Consider the following 15,494-nt stretch of genomic DNA (forward strand, 5'->3'; position numbering starts at 1 on the left):
GAGAGGAAGAAAAACAACAACAACAACAGCGGCATCATTTCTCTGCTCAGTCCACACACACACACACACACACGAGCAAAAGAGGCTTAGAAAGACAAACAAGCGCATTCGTTCCCCAGCCTCGCTCTTTTCATTTCTCCTTTCAGGCACCGAAGCAGAGGTTAGATAAACACAGGGATGTGTAGAAAGAAATGCATTGTATTAAGAGGTGAGCGCTTCCCTCAAGGGGAAAGTATTCATTCCTTCTGCTTGCTCAGCTCTCCGCACAACATTGTGTTTTTTTATGAAACATTCTGCTTTTATTGGCGTTTTACAGGCAATACCGCCACGGGTGTTTGACTGCATTAGAACCAAACACTACAGGAAACTCAATCTGAGCCGCCCTTTGAGAGCAAAGAACGAAATCAGAAACGCAATCGATAACAGGGAGTTTAGCCACCGCTGATTGACCAGCAGGACTACGAGAAACGGCATTCGGGTTTAGTGTTGTTCAGCTACAATAAACAGAGGAACGTGAAGGATCAGCTCCACCAAACAGTCTACTTCTCTTTTCCTCGCATCTCCTTCTGAACCCACATCCATCCCGATTACTGTAAGTTCACGTAAAGCAGCTACCAGCGCCATCTTCAAAATGTGACTTTAATACGAAGCTCTAAACGTGTCGCACTATTGCAGTTTAACAGCAGTAACTGAGAGCTGAGCAAACGCTAAATATTACTGTTCACAGATCTGTGATCTGCATTGAATACAACATTTGTTGCTGGATTGGGGGAGCTATTTTTGGGAAATGGCGTCAACCCAACATAACGGGTAAATATCTCTCCTTTATCTCGGGAGGAGACGTGATGTGGTTTGAAACGCTGCCATGAGGACTCCAGCTTCTTCATGTCGTGTTTAAATACAGAAGGAAATGTGGACATTTCGTGTTTTTCCATTAAAATACTGTAATCAAAGGATTGGAAAAAAAAAAGAGAGAAAACCGTGCTGGGGAAAAAAGCTGTAGAAAGAAGATTGGGAATATTATCAGTTATTATCAGAATATGAAATTTATTGCTGTGTGGCTTCTATTTGTTAAGTAAAAACAGCAATATTATTTATTTTTTCAGTATCATATATTAAAATATTTTAAATTGCAATAAAATAATATTTAATAATATATTTAGTATTATATATTACATTATAGCAATTTAAAATGTGTTTTGCTTGAAAAAAACATTTATTTATATTAATAATAATTATTATTACTATATATTTATTTATATTATAATATATTTATTATTAATAATAACAATAACAATTATTATTATTATTATTATTATATATTTATACTAATAATAATTAGATATAATAATAATAATAATAATAATAATAATAATAATAATAATATTATTATTATTATTATTATTATTATTATTATTATATATTATACTACTAATAATAATGAATATATATATATATATATATATATATATATATATATATATATATATATATATATATATATATATATATATATAACTAAACTTGCACATGCTGGTATTTGTGGAAACCTTTAAATAAATAAATACATTACATTATTTACATTAATTCAATATTGATAATGAATAATGGCAAGATGGCATCAGCTGTATTACTCACTCCTATTTTTGACACCGCAAAGCAAAAAACGTGCTGATTCTCTGGCCACACATTTATTACTAGCTTTTGAGCGACTACAAAGATCCTGTGGACCATAAGTCACATTAGCAGTCAGATTTCATCTCTACAGCAAGAGAAGAGCAGAGAGGCTTTGACACCGAGTACTTTCAGCAGTAGTTAGTGGAGATTGATTGTTCGGCAGGGGATCATCTCGAAGAGAGCGTCGAGGAGGTAAATCACATCAATACTGTACAGACGTGGACAAAATTGTTGGTACCCTTTGGTCAATGAAAGAAAAAGTCACAATGGTCACAGAAATAACTGTTATCTGACAAAAGTAATAATAAATAAAAATTCTATAAATGTTAACCAATGAAAGTCAGACATTGTTTTTCAACCATGCTTCAACAGAATTATTTAAAAAAATAAACTCACGAAACAGGCATGGACAAAAATGATGGTACCCCTAGAAAACACTGAAAATAATGTGACCAAAGGGACATGTTAATTCAAGGTGTGTCCACTAATTAGCATCACAGGTGTCTACAACCTTGTAATCAGCCATTGGGCCTATATATATGGCTCCAGGTAATCACTGTGTTGTTTGGTGATATGGTGTGTACCACACTCGACATGGACCAGAGGAAGCAAAGGAAAGAGTTGTCTCAAGAGATCAGAAAGAAAATTATAGACAAGCATGTTAAAGGTAAAGGCTATAAGACCATCTCCAAGCAACTAGATGTTCCTGTGACTACAGTTGCACATATTATTCAGAAGTTTAAGATCCATGGGATCTGTAGCCAACCTCCTGGACGTGGCACGCAGGAGGAAAATTGATGACAAATCTAAGAGACGGATAATCCGAATGGTAACAAAAGAGCCTAGAAAGACTTCTAAAGAGATTCAAGGTGAACTTCATGCTCAAGGAACATCAGTGTCAGATCGCACCATCCGTCGTTGTTTGAGCCAAAGTGGACTACATGGGAGACGACCAAGGAGGACACCATTGTTGAAAACGAATCATAAAAAGCAAGACTGGAATATGCCAAACTACATGTTGACAAGCCACAAAGCTTCTGGGAGAATGTCCTGTGGACAGATGAGACAAAAATCGAAGTTTTTGCCAAGGCACATCAGCTGTATGTTCACAGACGAAAAAATGAAGCATATCAAGAAAAGAACACTGTCCCTACTGTGAAACATGGAGGAGGCTCTGTTATGTTCTGGGGCTGCTTTGCTGCGTCTGGCACAGGGTGTCTTGAATCTGTGCAGGGTACAATGAAATCTCAAGACTATCAAGGAATTCTAGAGAGAAATGTACTAGCCAGTGTCAGAAAGCTTGGTCTCAGTCGCAGGTCATGGGTCTTGCAACAGGACAATGACCCAAAACACACCGCTAAAAACACCCAAGAATGGCTAAGAGGAAAAAATTGGACTATTGTAAAGTGGCCTTCTATGAGCCCTGACCTCAATCCTATTGAGCATCTTTGGAAGGAGCTGAAACATGCAGTCTGGAAAAGGCACCCTTCAAACCGGACACAACTGGAGCAGTTTGCTCATGAGGAGTGGGCCAAAATACCTGCTGAGAGGTGCAGAAGTCTCATTGACAGTTACAGGAAGCGTTTGATTGCAGTGATTGCCTCAAAAGGTTGCGCAACAAAATATTAAGTTAGGGGTACCATCATTTTTGTCCAGGTCTGTTTCATGAGTTTATTTTTTTTTAATAATTCTGTTGAAGCATGGTTGAAAAACAATGTCTGACTTTCATTGGTTAACATTTATAGAATTTTATTATTACTTTTGTCAGATTAAAGTTATTTCTGTGACCATTGTGAGTTTTTCTTTCATTGACCAAAGGGTACCAACAATTTTGTCCACGTCTGTATTTCAAACACAAGCGGATGGAAGTCACGGCCACAGACACAGTCAATATCCTCACATACGCCGTGACAGGCTCGCTTCGGCAACCGTACGGAAACACAGACGAACACGCTCTAAAGAGACTGTTCACATCTGACATACATGTGAGATCTGGATCAAAGACAAAGCGCTTTTGAAGGGGTGTGTTTGTATTGTAGACGTGAACGTGTGCATCTGAGAGGAGGTAGACGGCGATAGAAAACTAAACGCACAATATCCCACAGGGAGGAAAACACGTTTGACTCATGTCACCAAACGGAAAGACGAAATCACATTACACTACTTTTTCCAATAGGCCTACAGGAGCTGAACGCATGGGTTATTCCCACAGAAAAGTAAAGAACACCTCTTTTATCTAGCTTGTAAGACTTTTGTATTAGTAGTAGTATTTCGGCCGGAAGTTAAAACACAGTTTGAAGTCTTAGCTTTAGACTGTAGCGGATTATTGTGACGCTTTCTTTTTGTCGCCACCCATTTCCTGCAGAGCATCCATTCATGGTATATTTCTCCAAAATCTGATGAAGAAACAATCTGATCTACATATTGGGTGGCACATTTTCACTTTTGGCTGAAATATTAATTTCCCCCACTTGATTCCCATGAAACCCCAATAAGAAATCATCGAAGCGCTCGGGCGTCGCTCCGTTCACTCGTTCGTTTCACTTTTCCTCGTCTGATCCGGTCTGGAACTCGTCTCTGAATCATCCAGGTCCGCTCAACGTAAACGATCTGTCATGTCAAACGCATTAATGAGCAGAAAGTGACAGCCTGATTGTGTTGACGCTGGCTCTCTCGAGAGAGTTTAGTAGTATTTTATATCTCTTTTAGTGACAGATTTCTCACAGCTGCCGCCAAAAGCAGGACAGCAAAAAATACATAGAGGCACTTTGCACTACAAAAATAAAAAAATTATTTAAGAACGCAATTGTGATGTTTCAATACTAATATATATATATATATATATATATATATATATATATATATATATATATATATACATATACACACACACACATATACACACACACACACACACACACACACACACACACACACATATACACACACACACACATACACACACACACACACACACACACACACACACACACACACACACATATGCACACATACACACACACACATACACACACACACACACACACACACACACATACACACACACACACACACATACACACACACACACACATATATATACACACACACACACACACACACACACACACACATACATATATATATATATATATATATATATATATATATATATATATACACACACATACACATCACACACACATATATATATACACACACACACACACACACATATACACACACACACACACACACATATATACATATACACACACACACACACACACACACACACACACACATATATACATATACACACACACACACACACACACACACATATATACATACACACACACACACACACACACACACACACATATATACATACACACACACAGACACACACACATATACACACTCAACTTAATCTTTCATGGCCCATTAAAAGAAGGAATAATGTCAAGGCTGCATCTGAAATGGGACAGCCCTGATCACACAGCTGTGACGTATCCAGTCTTTGAAGGACTCAGCCTCTGAATTGGGACACAGCTGTTAGAACTTCAGAACTTATGTTAATGACCTCTGCTCTGGCTTCAGAGTACGTGAGCAGCACAGAGTCAGCGAATGTTTCCGCATTTTCATTCCAGATTGCCGAGATCAAACCATCTTCAACTTTGATTATGTTTTCCATGTTACGTCCCTATCTGTTTTAATGCACAGCTCAAATGAAAGCTAAGGCACGCTGTAAAAAAATGGTCAAAATTGTGTTTAAATTAGATTTTTAAAATCTTACACGTGTTTTTCTTATCAGTTTATTAGGGTTGCGTGTTACATCTAATGTTGTTAAATTAATATTTATTGCATATTTCTAGTTTAATGCATTTCACCATTATGGTGAACACCTATGTTGATATTTTAAAAGCTGCTTGTAAAGGGCTTTCCCATCACCACCTGCATTTGGTGCTTATCAGTGTATTTCAAAAGGTACAAAACAGATCAGTACATTAATAAGTTGGTATATTAACATTATATCAGTTAATGAAATTACGGTATTTAACTAAATTTAAGTTAAAACTGTAAAAGTTAAACCATATTTTCTACCATTTATTCATTTTAATGCACATGCATTTCTAAACCTTGCAAGCTTAAACAGATAATTCTCTGTAATAATCGGCTCGAATTTCCCAGTAAAAGTATTTACGCAAGCTTCGAGACTGGTTTAACTTATTATATTTCCTCGCTATTATAGTTGCAGTTTGTTTGTAAAGACGTTTTAGCTAATAAAGATTCTCCTCTTCTCACCTAGATTGCTTATATTTGATGAAAAATGCACTAATGTTATGAAATATTATTACAATCTAAAATAACTGTTTTGTGATATATTGTAAAATGTAATTTATCATATTTGTGAAGGGTTAAGGTCTACACACATTAAATATTATGTGTGTGTGTGTGTGTGTGTGCGCAAGAACAATCATGAAAAATTGGCATTATATTAAGCTATTTATATGTATATATAAATAGCTTAATATAATATAATAATATATACATATTTTAAATAGCACAAAAATATGTATATATACTGCATATATATATATATATACACACACACATACACACACACACACAACACGACTCTACAAAAAACTTAAAACATCAGCCTGAACATCTGAAACCTGGTTTGCTGTTAGGGTCTTAGAAGACTTAAGATGATAAAAGTACGCTATCTATAAAAAGAACAAAGCCCAGCGAATAGCAAGCGTCAGAAAAGAACATCTGAGCAGGAGCGTCCGGGCAGCAGTGACTCACGGCCTGGAGGAGATCCACGCTCTCTGTGAAGAGCAGAAGACATGAGCGTGCTCCGGTCTGGGCTGTGGGAGTGTGTGGAGGGCGGGACGCATGCTGGCGGTGTCACGACACACAGCGGGACGTTATGTGTACAGTACGTGTGTGTAACAGAGAGAGAGAGAGAGGCGTGGGTCCGTGTGAGTCAACCGCTGCGCCGCTCACACCACTCGCTGGAGCTCCAAACCGCTGAGGCCAACAGAGCCAAACATGTCCTTTTCTGACACACAATTAAAAAAAAACAAAAAAAAGGTAACTGCTACTGATTTCCTCACAAAGCAGAGAAAAAAGACAGAATTGCAAGATTTAAAAAACGCCTTTCTCTTTTATTAAAAAAAACCTCACTTTTATCTAAATATTTACTTTTTTTATTTAGCGTTAATTTTTTTTTTTTTTATATATAGCTTGCAATTTTGCATTTATAATCGCACCAGTCTAAACTGATATCACGCAATTTATACATAAAAAAAAAACTAATCATGAACAACTGACATTTACCTCACCAATCTAAAATACGAAAAAAAACTGGCAAATATCTGAAGAATTTCAATATCACCAAATTTATAAAAACCCCATTAAAAATATTATAAGTCATAATTGTGAGAAAAGTAACAAGCGTGAGAAAAAATTGCTGATTAATGTACATTGTACATTAATATATATTTTTAATTAAATTGTGACTCCTCGCAAATCCCAAGAACAAATCTGCACAAATATAGTCAAACTAAATATAATTAAACTTTTTTGCTATTGATAAAATTAATATTTAACCACCAGCAATAATAATAATAATAATAATAATAATAATAATGTATTATTATCATTACTACTACTACTACTACTACTACTAATAATAATAATAAAAAATAATAATATGGCATTTAAAAAAGTAAAATAATTGCTTTTTTTTTTTTTTTTTTACTAATTAATATAAATTCTTTTTTTTTAATTTTTAAAAATTTGCCCGTAAGATTTTTTTAATTCAAAACAATAAAATGTGATATCTTAATAAGTCAGAATAAGAACGTTGTTTGAATTTTTACCTAAATATTGTGTTACACTGAATGACTATTCTGACATTTTATTCTCCAAAAACAACTAAATTTACTTAGATTTAATGTGCTTTCTATGCAAATAAAAAATATTTGTGAGTTTCTTCTGATGCAGACATCTTCACATCTTTAACCCATTATATATTAGACACTCAAAAATGAAAGATATTCTGCAATATTAGCAAGCATATTTACTAGGAATAGCACCATAAATAGTTCCTAAATTTTTTCTGATGTGTTCATCGTGGTCTTTAACCAACTTTAAGTAACTTGCACAAGCACCTCTTAAAAACAAGGAAAGCAGAAAAGCTTGCATTGCTAAAAGCATCTAGATTCTCAAAACAGAGCGAAAGCTGCTCTTCTGAGCCTGCCTCTCTAACTCCATTGAAGATGGTGTTTTAACTCCCCAGGAAGTTTAACTTCATTGATTCCCATGCTGAGAGTGTCAGGGTGACAGAAGCTCTTAATGCAGACAGCATGATGGACTGATCTCTAAGGCTGTACTTTGATTCGGTTTCAAAGAACAGCTCAACGCCTTTGGTACGAGACAAGAGACGAATTATCCCAGTGCCTCCTATTCTTCTCCAGCCCTCGTTTCTGCTGTATATTTATATGTATATATGTATGATGTTTTCGTACTGTGACGTACTGAGCTTTTTGGGGGAATAAGCCAAAAATATAATAATACGAATACAAAGAATCATTAAAAATAGCCAAAATTCAACTTTATTGAAGCCGATAGCTGCTGACTTTAGAAAAAATAAATGTTTATTATTGCTATTAAAATGTGTTATTATTAGTCTTTTTTTTGTCAAAATAAAAATGTAATTTCAACAATGCTACTGAACTTTAAAGGAATAATAATAATAATAATAATAATAATAATAATAAAATAATTATTATTATTATTTAATTTAATAATAAATAATTTTAAGTACTACCATGTTATTTTTGTTATTTTATGTTATAAATATTTTTAAAAATCTGTTTTCAAATTTTAAAACCATAAAGCTTTAATTTTGCTTTCTTTTACTGGCAGCAGACTTATAAATAATGTTTATTATTACTATTAAAATGTATTATTATTATTATTATCCTTTTTGTCAAAATAAAAATGTAATTTCAACAATGCTATTGAACTTTAAAAGACGAATAATAATAATTATAATAATAATATAAATAATAATAATAATTATTATTATTATTATTAAATGATAAATAATTCAAGTACTAATATTTATGTTATTTTTATACTATGTTATTTTATAATGTTAAATATTTAGGTTTTTTTTCCGGTTTTCACATTTTAAAACCACAAAGCTTTCATTTTGCTCTCTTTTACTGGCAGCAGACGTACAAACCATTCTTATTATAAATGAGTTTTGGCATTTTGCAGTTTAAATGCATGCTGTAAGCGACTCGCAGCTCTTATGAAGCCACATTTACTGTGAACTAAAACACTGTCATCACGAGGAAGGTGACGAAAGGATCATAACACATCAGATGACGTTTACATAACTGCCTCGTCTTTGCAACTCGATAATCAAGCGAACGGTATCAGCTTTTCAGGCAAAAAAAGGGCCGACCAGCTGGAGAGAAACACCGGTTCAGACCCTCGCCGGTGCAGATTTTCGCTTGCATCTGACGCTCGGCGTGTGTTCGTTCCAGGCCCCCGATACCAGCTCGGAAGACAAATAATATCTGAAAAAATGTCAAAATCATAAGAACGGCGTTCTCCGGGGAGCTGCCCCGCATTCGAGCGGGATTACGGGAACAAAGTGCTGGCCAGCGAGGCATCAGCGGTCATTAGTGGCGCGCGGGACACGCCAGCGGACAGGTGGGAGCCGAGCAGGTGTTCATATATATGCATCTGGAGCTGCGACAGGCAGAAGACGACTTCCTCCGGCCCTCGGGAGGATACAGTGAATTATACGGGAACAGGAAGACAAGACAAAGCCCACCGCTTCTCCATTAGGCTCACCGGCGGAGAGAAAATGAAGTTTGATGACGGTGGCTGTTCTTTTAGCGGTTCTTTTAGTGATGATCCGTAGGCCTTTGATAGATCGAATGTCTAGGAAGGCGTCCAGAGCGCCAGGCTCCTCTGATCACACTGTGAAAATGGGTTTCGCCTGCGAGCAACGTCCGGTCTGCACGTCTGATGCAGAGCAAATATGCATTTCATTGGAAATAAATGAATGGACGTTGCCATAAATTAACGCAGCCGTATTTGATACACTATTATTGTTTTAAGAAATGAACATATGCGACATTAAATACATTTTAAATCAATGCTGTCAAGCAAAAAACTGCTTTTAAGATGATAACCAGAAACGTTACTCGAGCATATTGAGATGATTTCTGAAGGATCACGCGACACTGAACTCAGGACTTCATACCGTTGTAGTTTTTTATTATTGCTTATTATATGAAGAATTTTATTGCTGAGCAAAAGAGGCTTCTTTTTTAAAACGGTAAAATATTACCTACTGCAGTGTATACATGTCATTGTTTATGTAATAAATGAATTTTGAATTAATGAATGAATGTTATGACCAAAAAAAGTAGAAAATCAGTTTTTCTGATGATATGTCAATATAATCTATAGCACAAAAACACTACTAAAATGGAAGAATAGTAAAACTAAAAATAAATTATATTACATAAATATCGGTTTATATTAAAATACTATTTAAAATGTATATTGTCAAAAAAAAAAAAAAAGTGTTCACGATTTACAAATACTTATAATTTATGTGATAAAACTACGACACATTTTAGATTTCTTTTATAAATTTGTGGTGGAAAGACAAAAGTGTTTTTATGCACAAAAAGTTGTTCCGGTCAGCTCTTCTAATTTCTCAACAAACTCTACAACACACAGGTCAAGGAACGTATTTTTCTGGACCAGTACCTGTCTCTGGATGAGGGCCAAACTGTCCCGGGCCCTGTTCAGCAGCTCCTCTACAACCTCCGGATCTTCAGCGGTCCGGTTCTCCCTGAAGGCGTCTCGTACCGGCCGTAGAGCGTAGGTCCTGAAGAAACGAGAGGTCATGTTTTACATTGGCTTGTAAAAAAAAAAAAAAAAAAAAAAAAAAAGATTACGAAGCGCAATAAGATGTGAAAAAGAACAGCTCACGCACTAATCCCCTGAGACAAAAAGAAAAAAATCATAAATGCTATATTCCTATTATGCGATATAAAAAAATGCATACAATTCTTGAAGTAACTGCCACAAAATCAGTCATTTTGATTTAGGGGGCCAATCAAAGTGTTTCTCAAAAGTCGAAAGCGTAGATAACATTGAATTAGAGCGAGCTGCGTGATATTTGACGACTGTTTTATGATAGAAATGTAATATCCAGTGGTTTTTGAATTGAAAACTTGGTATCATTTATGAGATTCATTTAATTGCTTACTGAATGCGATAAGAAGCAGTGCATTGCATTTTTGACATTAGGACAGTAGTGGGATTTTTTTTATTCAAAGATCCCCCAACTCATGGTTACGTCCTTGTTTTCGAAGTCCCAATCATGGATTCCTATTAAAATGACTGGATTATCCAACGTGAAATTTTGCAATCTACACATAGACTATATTCCAGCATTCTGAAGATCACAAGCAAAGTTTACAAAGCTGGGTCAAGTGCGTTTTATCGGTCACGGCGTGGCTAGATCGCCGCCCCTCTGTTTACGTCGCATCTCAAACGTAAAGCGCTTTAAGAAACGGAGACCCGACTGACGAGGATGCAGTGAACCCGTCACACCGCAGCAAGGAGACAAAGAACGCTCTGACAGCGCGCTGGGAAAGGAGAAGACAAACTCAGTCACATTTCTTCTGGATGACAGAGTTCATTAGCGCCAGCGCGGTGCGTGCCACATGCTAATAACGGAGCAGTCATTAGACAGCTAGTTACTAAGCTGTAAGGTAGCTTCGCACGCCTGCACTTCTAGGGTGTGAAAAAGCGAGGAGAAAGCGTATCTCCAGGCTTTTCATCTCGAAACACGAGCAGCGTGGGGCGTACGGAGGCCTCAGCGCCACGCCAAGATCAAAGTCTCGCCTGGCACCCGAGGAACCACCTCCACCAAGACGAGGCAACTCCGCTCTGACAGCCAAATCCAAGCTTCCCACCGTTTCACGGGACGAGGGGAGAGGAAGAGGAGGGGGGGAAGCGAGGGAGAAAGGCAGAGAGGTGAAAGAAAATCTGCAAATAATGAGAGAAACCCACAGAGAAAGAGATAGACAGAACGGCGGAGAGCACACTCATGCGAGAGCTTAGATCATGCACTAAAAAAACAACAGATGACAGATGCAAAATTGTGTCTTGAGAAGGAAAAGGGGCAGTTGCTAGATAAAGAGCGCGTCATCTTTAGAAATACCACGGTGACAGACACTTCAAAAGGAGTCGAAATTGAGCAGCCGGCTTTGAAGCACTCATCATGTGCTTTTTCAACAGCTCGTGTGTATTAAGCGTGACAAATCTGAGGTTAAAGCCCTACACAACACAAGTAAAATACGTACGTACAAATAACAGAGGATCGCAGTCAAATGCTTTCTGGATGTAACACGTTACTCAACATTTCTTCTATTTTTCGCCTTATGGAACACGTGCACAGATGGTTGCGGCCATCTTATTGGCTTACTGAAAAAGCTGTACCTATAAGCTTTTTTTTTTTTACAATTTCTTGCACAATCCTGCAGCAAGACCTTAAAACACTTTTACCATAAAGCATAATTTGTGAAAAAAAACACATTTTGATCGTTTCGTCACTTTACCAGATTCATATGTATGGCCGTTCTGATGTAGTAAGCTTGCTCGGTAGCGCACCCGGTACCCCAGGTAAAGAACAAGTGCACCTCCCCATTTTTGGGCACTAATTTTGTACTTAATATACTAAAAATGCTTCCATTGTACTTCTTAAGAGAGTTGAGAACACTTAGATGATCTTAAGTTTATCTTAATATTAAGTAGTAAGGCATATTAAGTACAAAATTAGGATTTAGGGTTAGGGTTAAAATGGAGCACTATAAATACATTATGGAAGTGCACTTGTTTTTTTAGCTGGGACAGCATTGCACTTGCAACCTGAAGTGCTCAGGTAAGAGTTTTGTAAAACATAAGTTAAAATAAAATGAACTGATTCTGTGTGTTTGTGATCGGCCTGATACCTCAAGCATGTGACGGAAAAGCCCCTTACCACATTGGGATTTTCAGCTTCCATGGTTTCTGATGAAAACAATACCACAGTGAGAATACAAGTTATGTCTTTCTTCTTCATACAGAGTGACACAGATTGGGGGCATATTTAAAAGACATTTTAGGAAGGTGTGGATGAGTCTTAACCTTTTAGAAAGAACACCTCTTTGGTTGAGAGACTTTAATCTCCGAGACTTTACAAATGTCATATGCACGGACAGCATGAATTCCCGTAACATGACCCCTTTAAGAGGGCTTGTATCCTATTATAGCTTTAAAATTTCGTCATTTACTTTCTATGAGTTTCCTACTGGCTCCGAAACTGCAAGGGAACTTGATTCGATTTCAATACAGTCTGATGCACGTCTTACGATAACATGATACATGCATAAAACAGATATTGCTTAAAATGATTTTTATTAGGCTGTACATTTCTAATTAACAGGCTTTAGAAGACAATTAAACTTTACATTGAATATTTCTCTCAACTCATATTAAGAGTCTGATACGCAGCATGATGCCTAACGATTTGGTCAAGTGACTTAAATGATTAGATGCCATGAAAAAAACAACAACTCTATTAACAGCCTTGAAAGCAAGGCAAATGTTAGATCAGCTTTACAATAGAATAAAGGGATCCGTTTGTTGCTATATAAAGTGTAGCTCATCAGATTCTTCAGTTTACATTGCGTCTCATTACGTCAGTGACGCAGTTAATAATAAACCACTCACATCATCCCATCGAGGCAACAGCTGATGGATATTTTCAGTGTTTTCAGCCATCTGGCTATAAGGTCATCAACAAGACAAAGCGTTTGTCAAAAGGAAAACAGAGAGCGGTCTGTAGATCCGTGGTGAATTCTGGTTGGGGCCATTGGACAATTAAGCAGTTGGTCTTTGTGACCAGCGTAGGAATGGCTGATTCATCAAGCGGCACGCATATCGAATCCTCGGAGAGACACTCATCCTCGCTGCCAAGCATCCAGACTTAAACATGAGCCACGATGCACGTGACAGAGCAACAAAATGCTTGTGTTTTTGAGCGAATGCGTCATATTGTCTGATATGCTTGAGGTGACCTTAAACAAAAGCATAACGTGGCGTCCGATTGAGCGTAGAGGGTGGGAGCATGATTAAGACTTGGGCAGCTGAGGGAAGTATATTTGAGGAGATGAACAGGAACTTACGCTTAAGATCTAACGACAGCAGATTAGCAAACTCTTGTTCTGTAGGCGACAATTAGCGTAGCGTCACCCATGGGCAGTTAAACACACAATTAATTCACCTCACCAATACAAAACATGAGTAATAATAGGCATCTAAAAGAACATAAAACAACTTGTTTCATGGTTCTGTGAAGTGGAACCAATTATAATGGCTTAATATTTAATGACACCTTCAGCTGTAAATACACAGGCCCTGTATTATTAGCTAAAGATGCTTCCTGCCCCTGAAATGAATTTCACACATACAGCTGAAAAATGATGAGAGTGGCCAAAATCATTTTAACAGAACTGTGGAAAAACAGCGAGACGGGGGAAAAAAGAGAATGAGATGAGAAGAGGAGGAAGACAAGAACAACATGTGAAGAGATGAGAAGAGAGAAAAGAAGACCTAAGGAGACCAAGAAACTGGAGCGAAAAAGAAACAAGCCAAGTGAGAGACAACATGTGAAGAGATAAAACGAAGGAAGAAGAAACTATGCCGTTTAGACGAGAAGAGGGATGAAGGAACAACATCAGAAGAGGAGAGACAAAGAGAATAAGAAGAGAAAAGGGACAAGAGAGACCAGGTAGGGCAAGTGACAATGAGATGAGAAAGTGAAGATAAAAGAAACAAGAGGAGAGAAAAACAGACGTAAGACAAAGAGAGAAACTACAGAAAATACAAGATGAGGACAGAAGATAGAAGTAGTAGAAGAGAGGAGATTAGAAGAAGAAAAGATGACATTTAAGAAAGTTATGAAAGATGTAAGGAAGAAGAGATAAGACATATGAGACGATGAGAGAAGTGAGAAGAGATCAGGTGATGAAAGAAGACATGAGGCAAGACAACTTAAGGACATAATGGAAAATAAATGAGATAACATGGATGGCATGAAGAGAGAAGAAAGGAGAAAGAAGTCACAGATATGAGGAACCAAACACAGAAAGTGGAGGTGGATTAGGAGAAGAGAGAGAGAGAGAGGACAAAAGGATGAGGTAAGAAGGAGAAAGATAAGAAATGAAGAAATGAGAAAAAACAACAATAGACGAGGATAGAAGATGAGACAAAAAGCAAGATGTGGAAAGAAGATCTAAAAAGATGAGAACAGTAGACAATAAATAAAGATAAGAGACAGTGGGGAAAAAGAGAAAATAAATTACAAGACAGGAAGAGAAATGAAGAGAGTAAACGGAGTTGAGACAAAACAAGACTAGGATAGAACAGAAATTAAATTATGGAAGAGCAACGAAGAGATGAGAAGCCAGATGTGAACAGAAAAGAAAGTGTTAGGCAAGATGAGATACAAGGAGAGGTAGAGAAACTAAACGAGGTGACGAGGAGAGAAGAAGGAGAAGAAGAATAAAGGCCATATTAGTCTCAAAGACGACAAAAAAAAAAGAAATAAGAGACGAGGCGTGGAGAAAACAAGAACGATCTGAAGTAAAGAGGAGAGATGAAACAAGATGAGATGTGAGAAGAAAAGAAGAGACGAGACTGAAGCTCTGGAGATGAAG

At 36.9% G+C, this 15,494-nt stretch overlaps 1 protein-coding gene across 1 annotated transcript in view; it reads right to left on the reverse strand.

Annotated features, from left to right (window-relative positions):
• The window catches only part of LOC122330139 (LYR motif-containing protein 4B), a 44,184-nt gene that overhangs the window by 24,122 nt on the left and 4,568 nt on the right, over positions 1-15,494 (reverse strand). The window contains exon 2 of the mRNA XM_043226987.1: positions 10,492-10,612. Coding sequence (XP_043082922.1) covers positions 10,492-10,612 — 121 coding nt within the window. The remainder of the gene's footprint in view (positions 1-10,491; positions 10,613-15,494) is intronic.

Source organism: Puntigrus tetrazona, chromosome 24, assembly GCF_018831695.1.
Source record: "Puntigrus tetrazona isolate hp1 chromosome 24, ASM1883169v1, whole genome shotgun sequence".
In the NCBI taxonomy this organism is placed as follows: domain Eukaryota; kingdom Metazoa; phylum Chordata; class Actinopteri; order Cypriniformes; family Cyprinidae; genus Puntigrus; species Puntigrus tetrazona.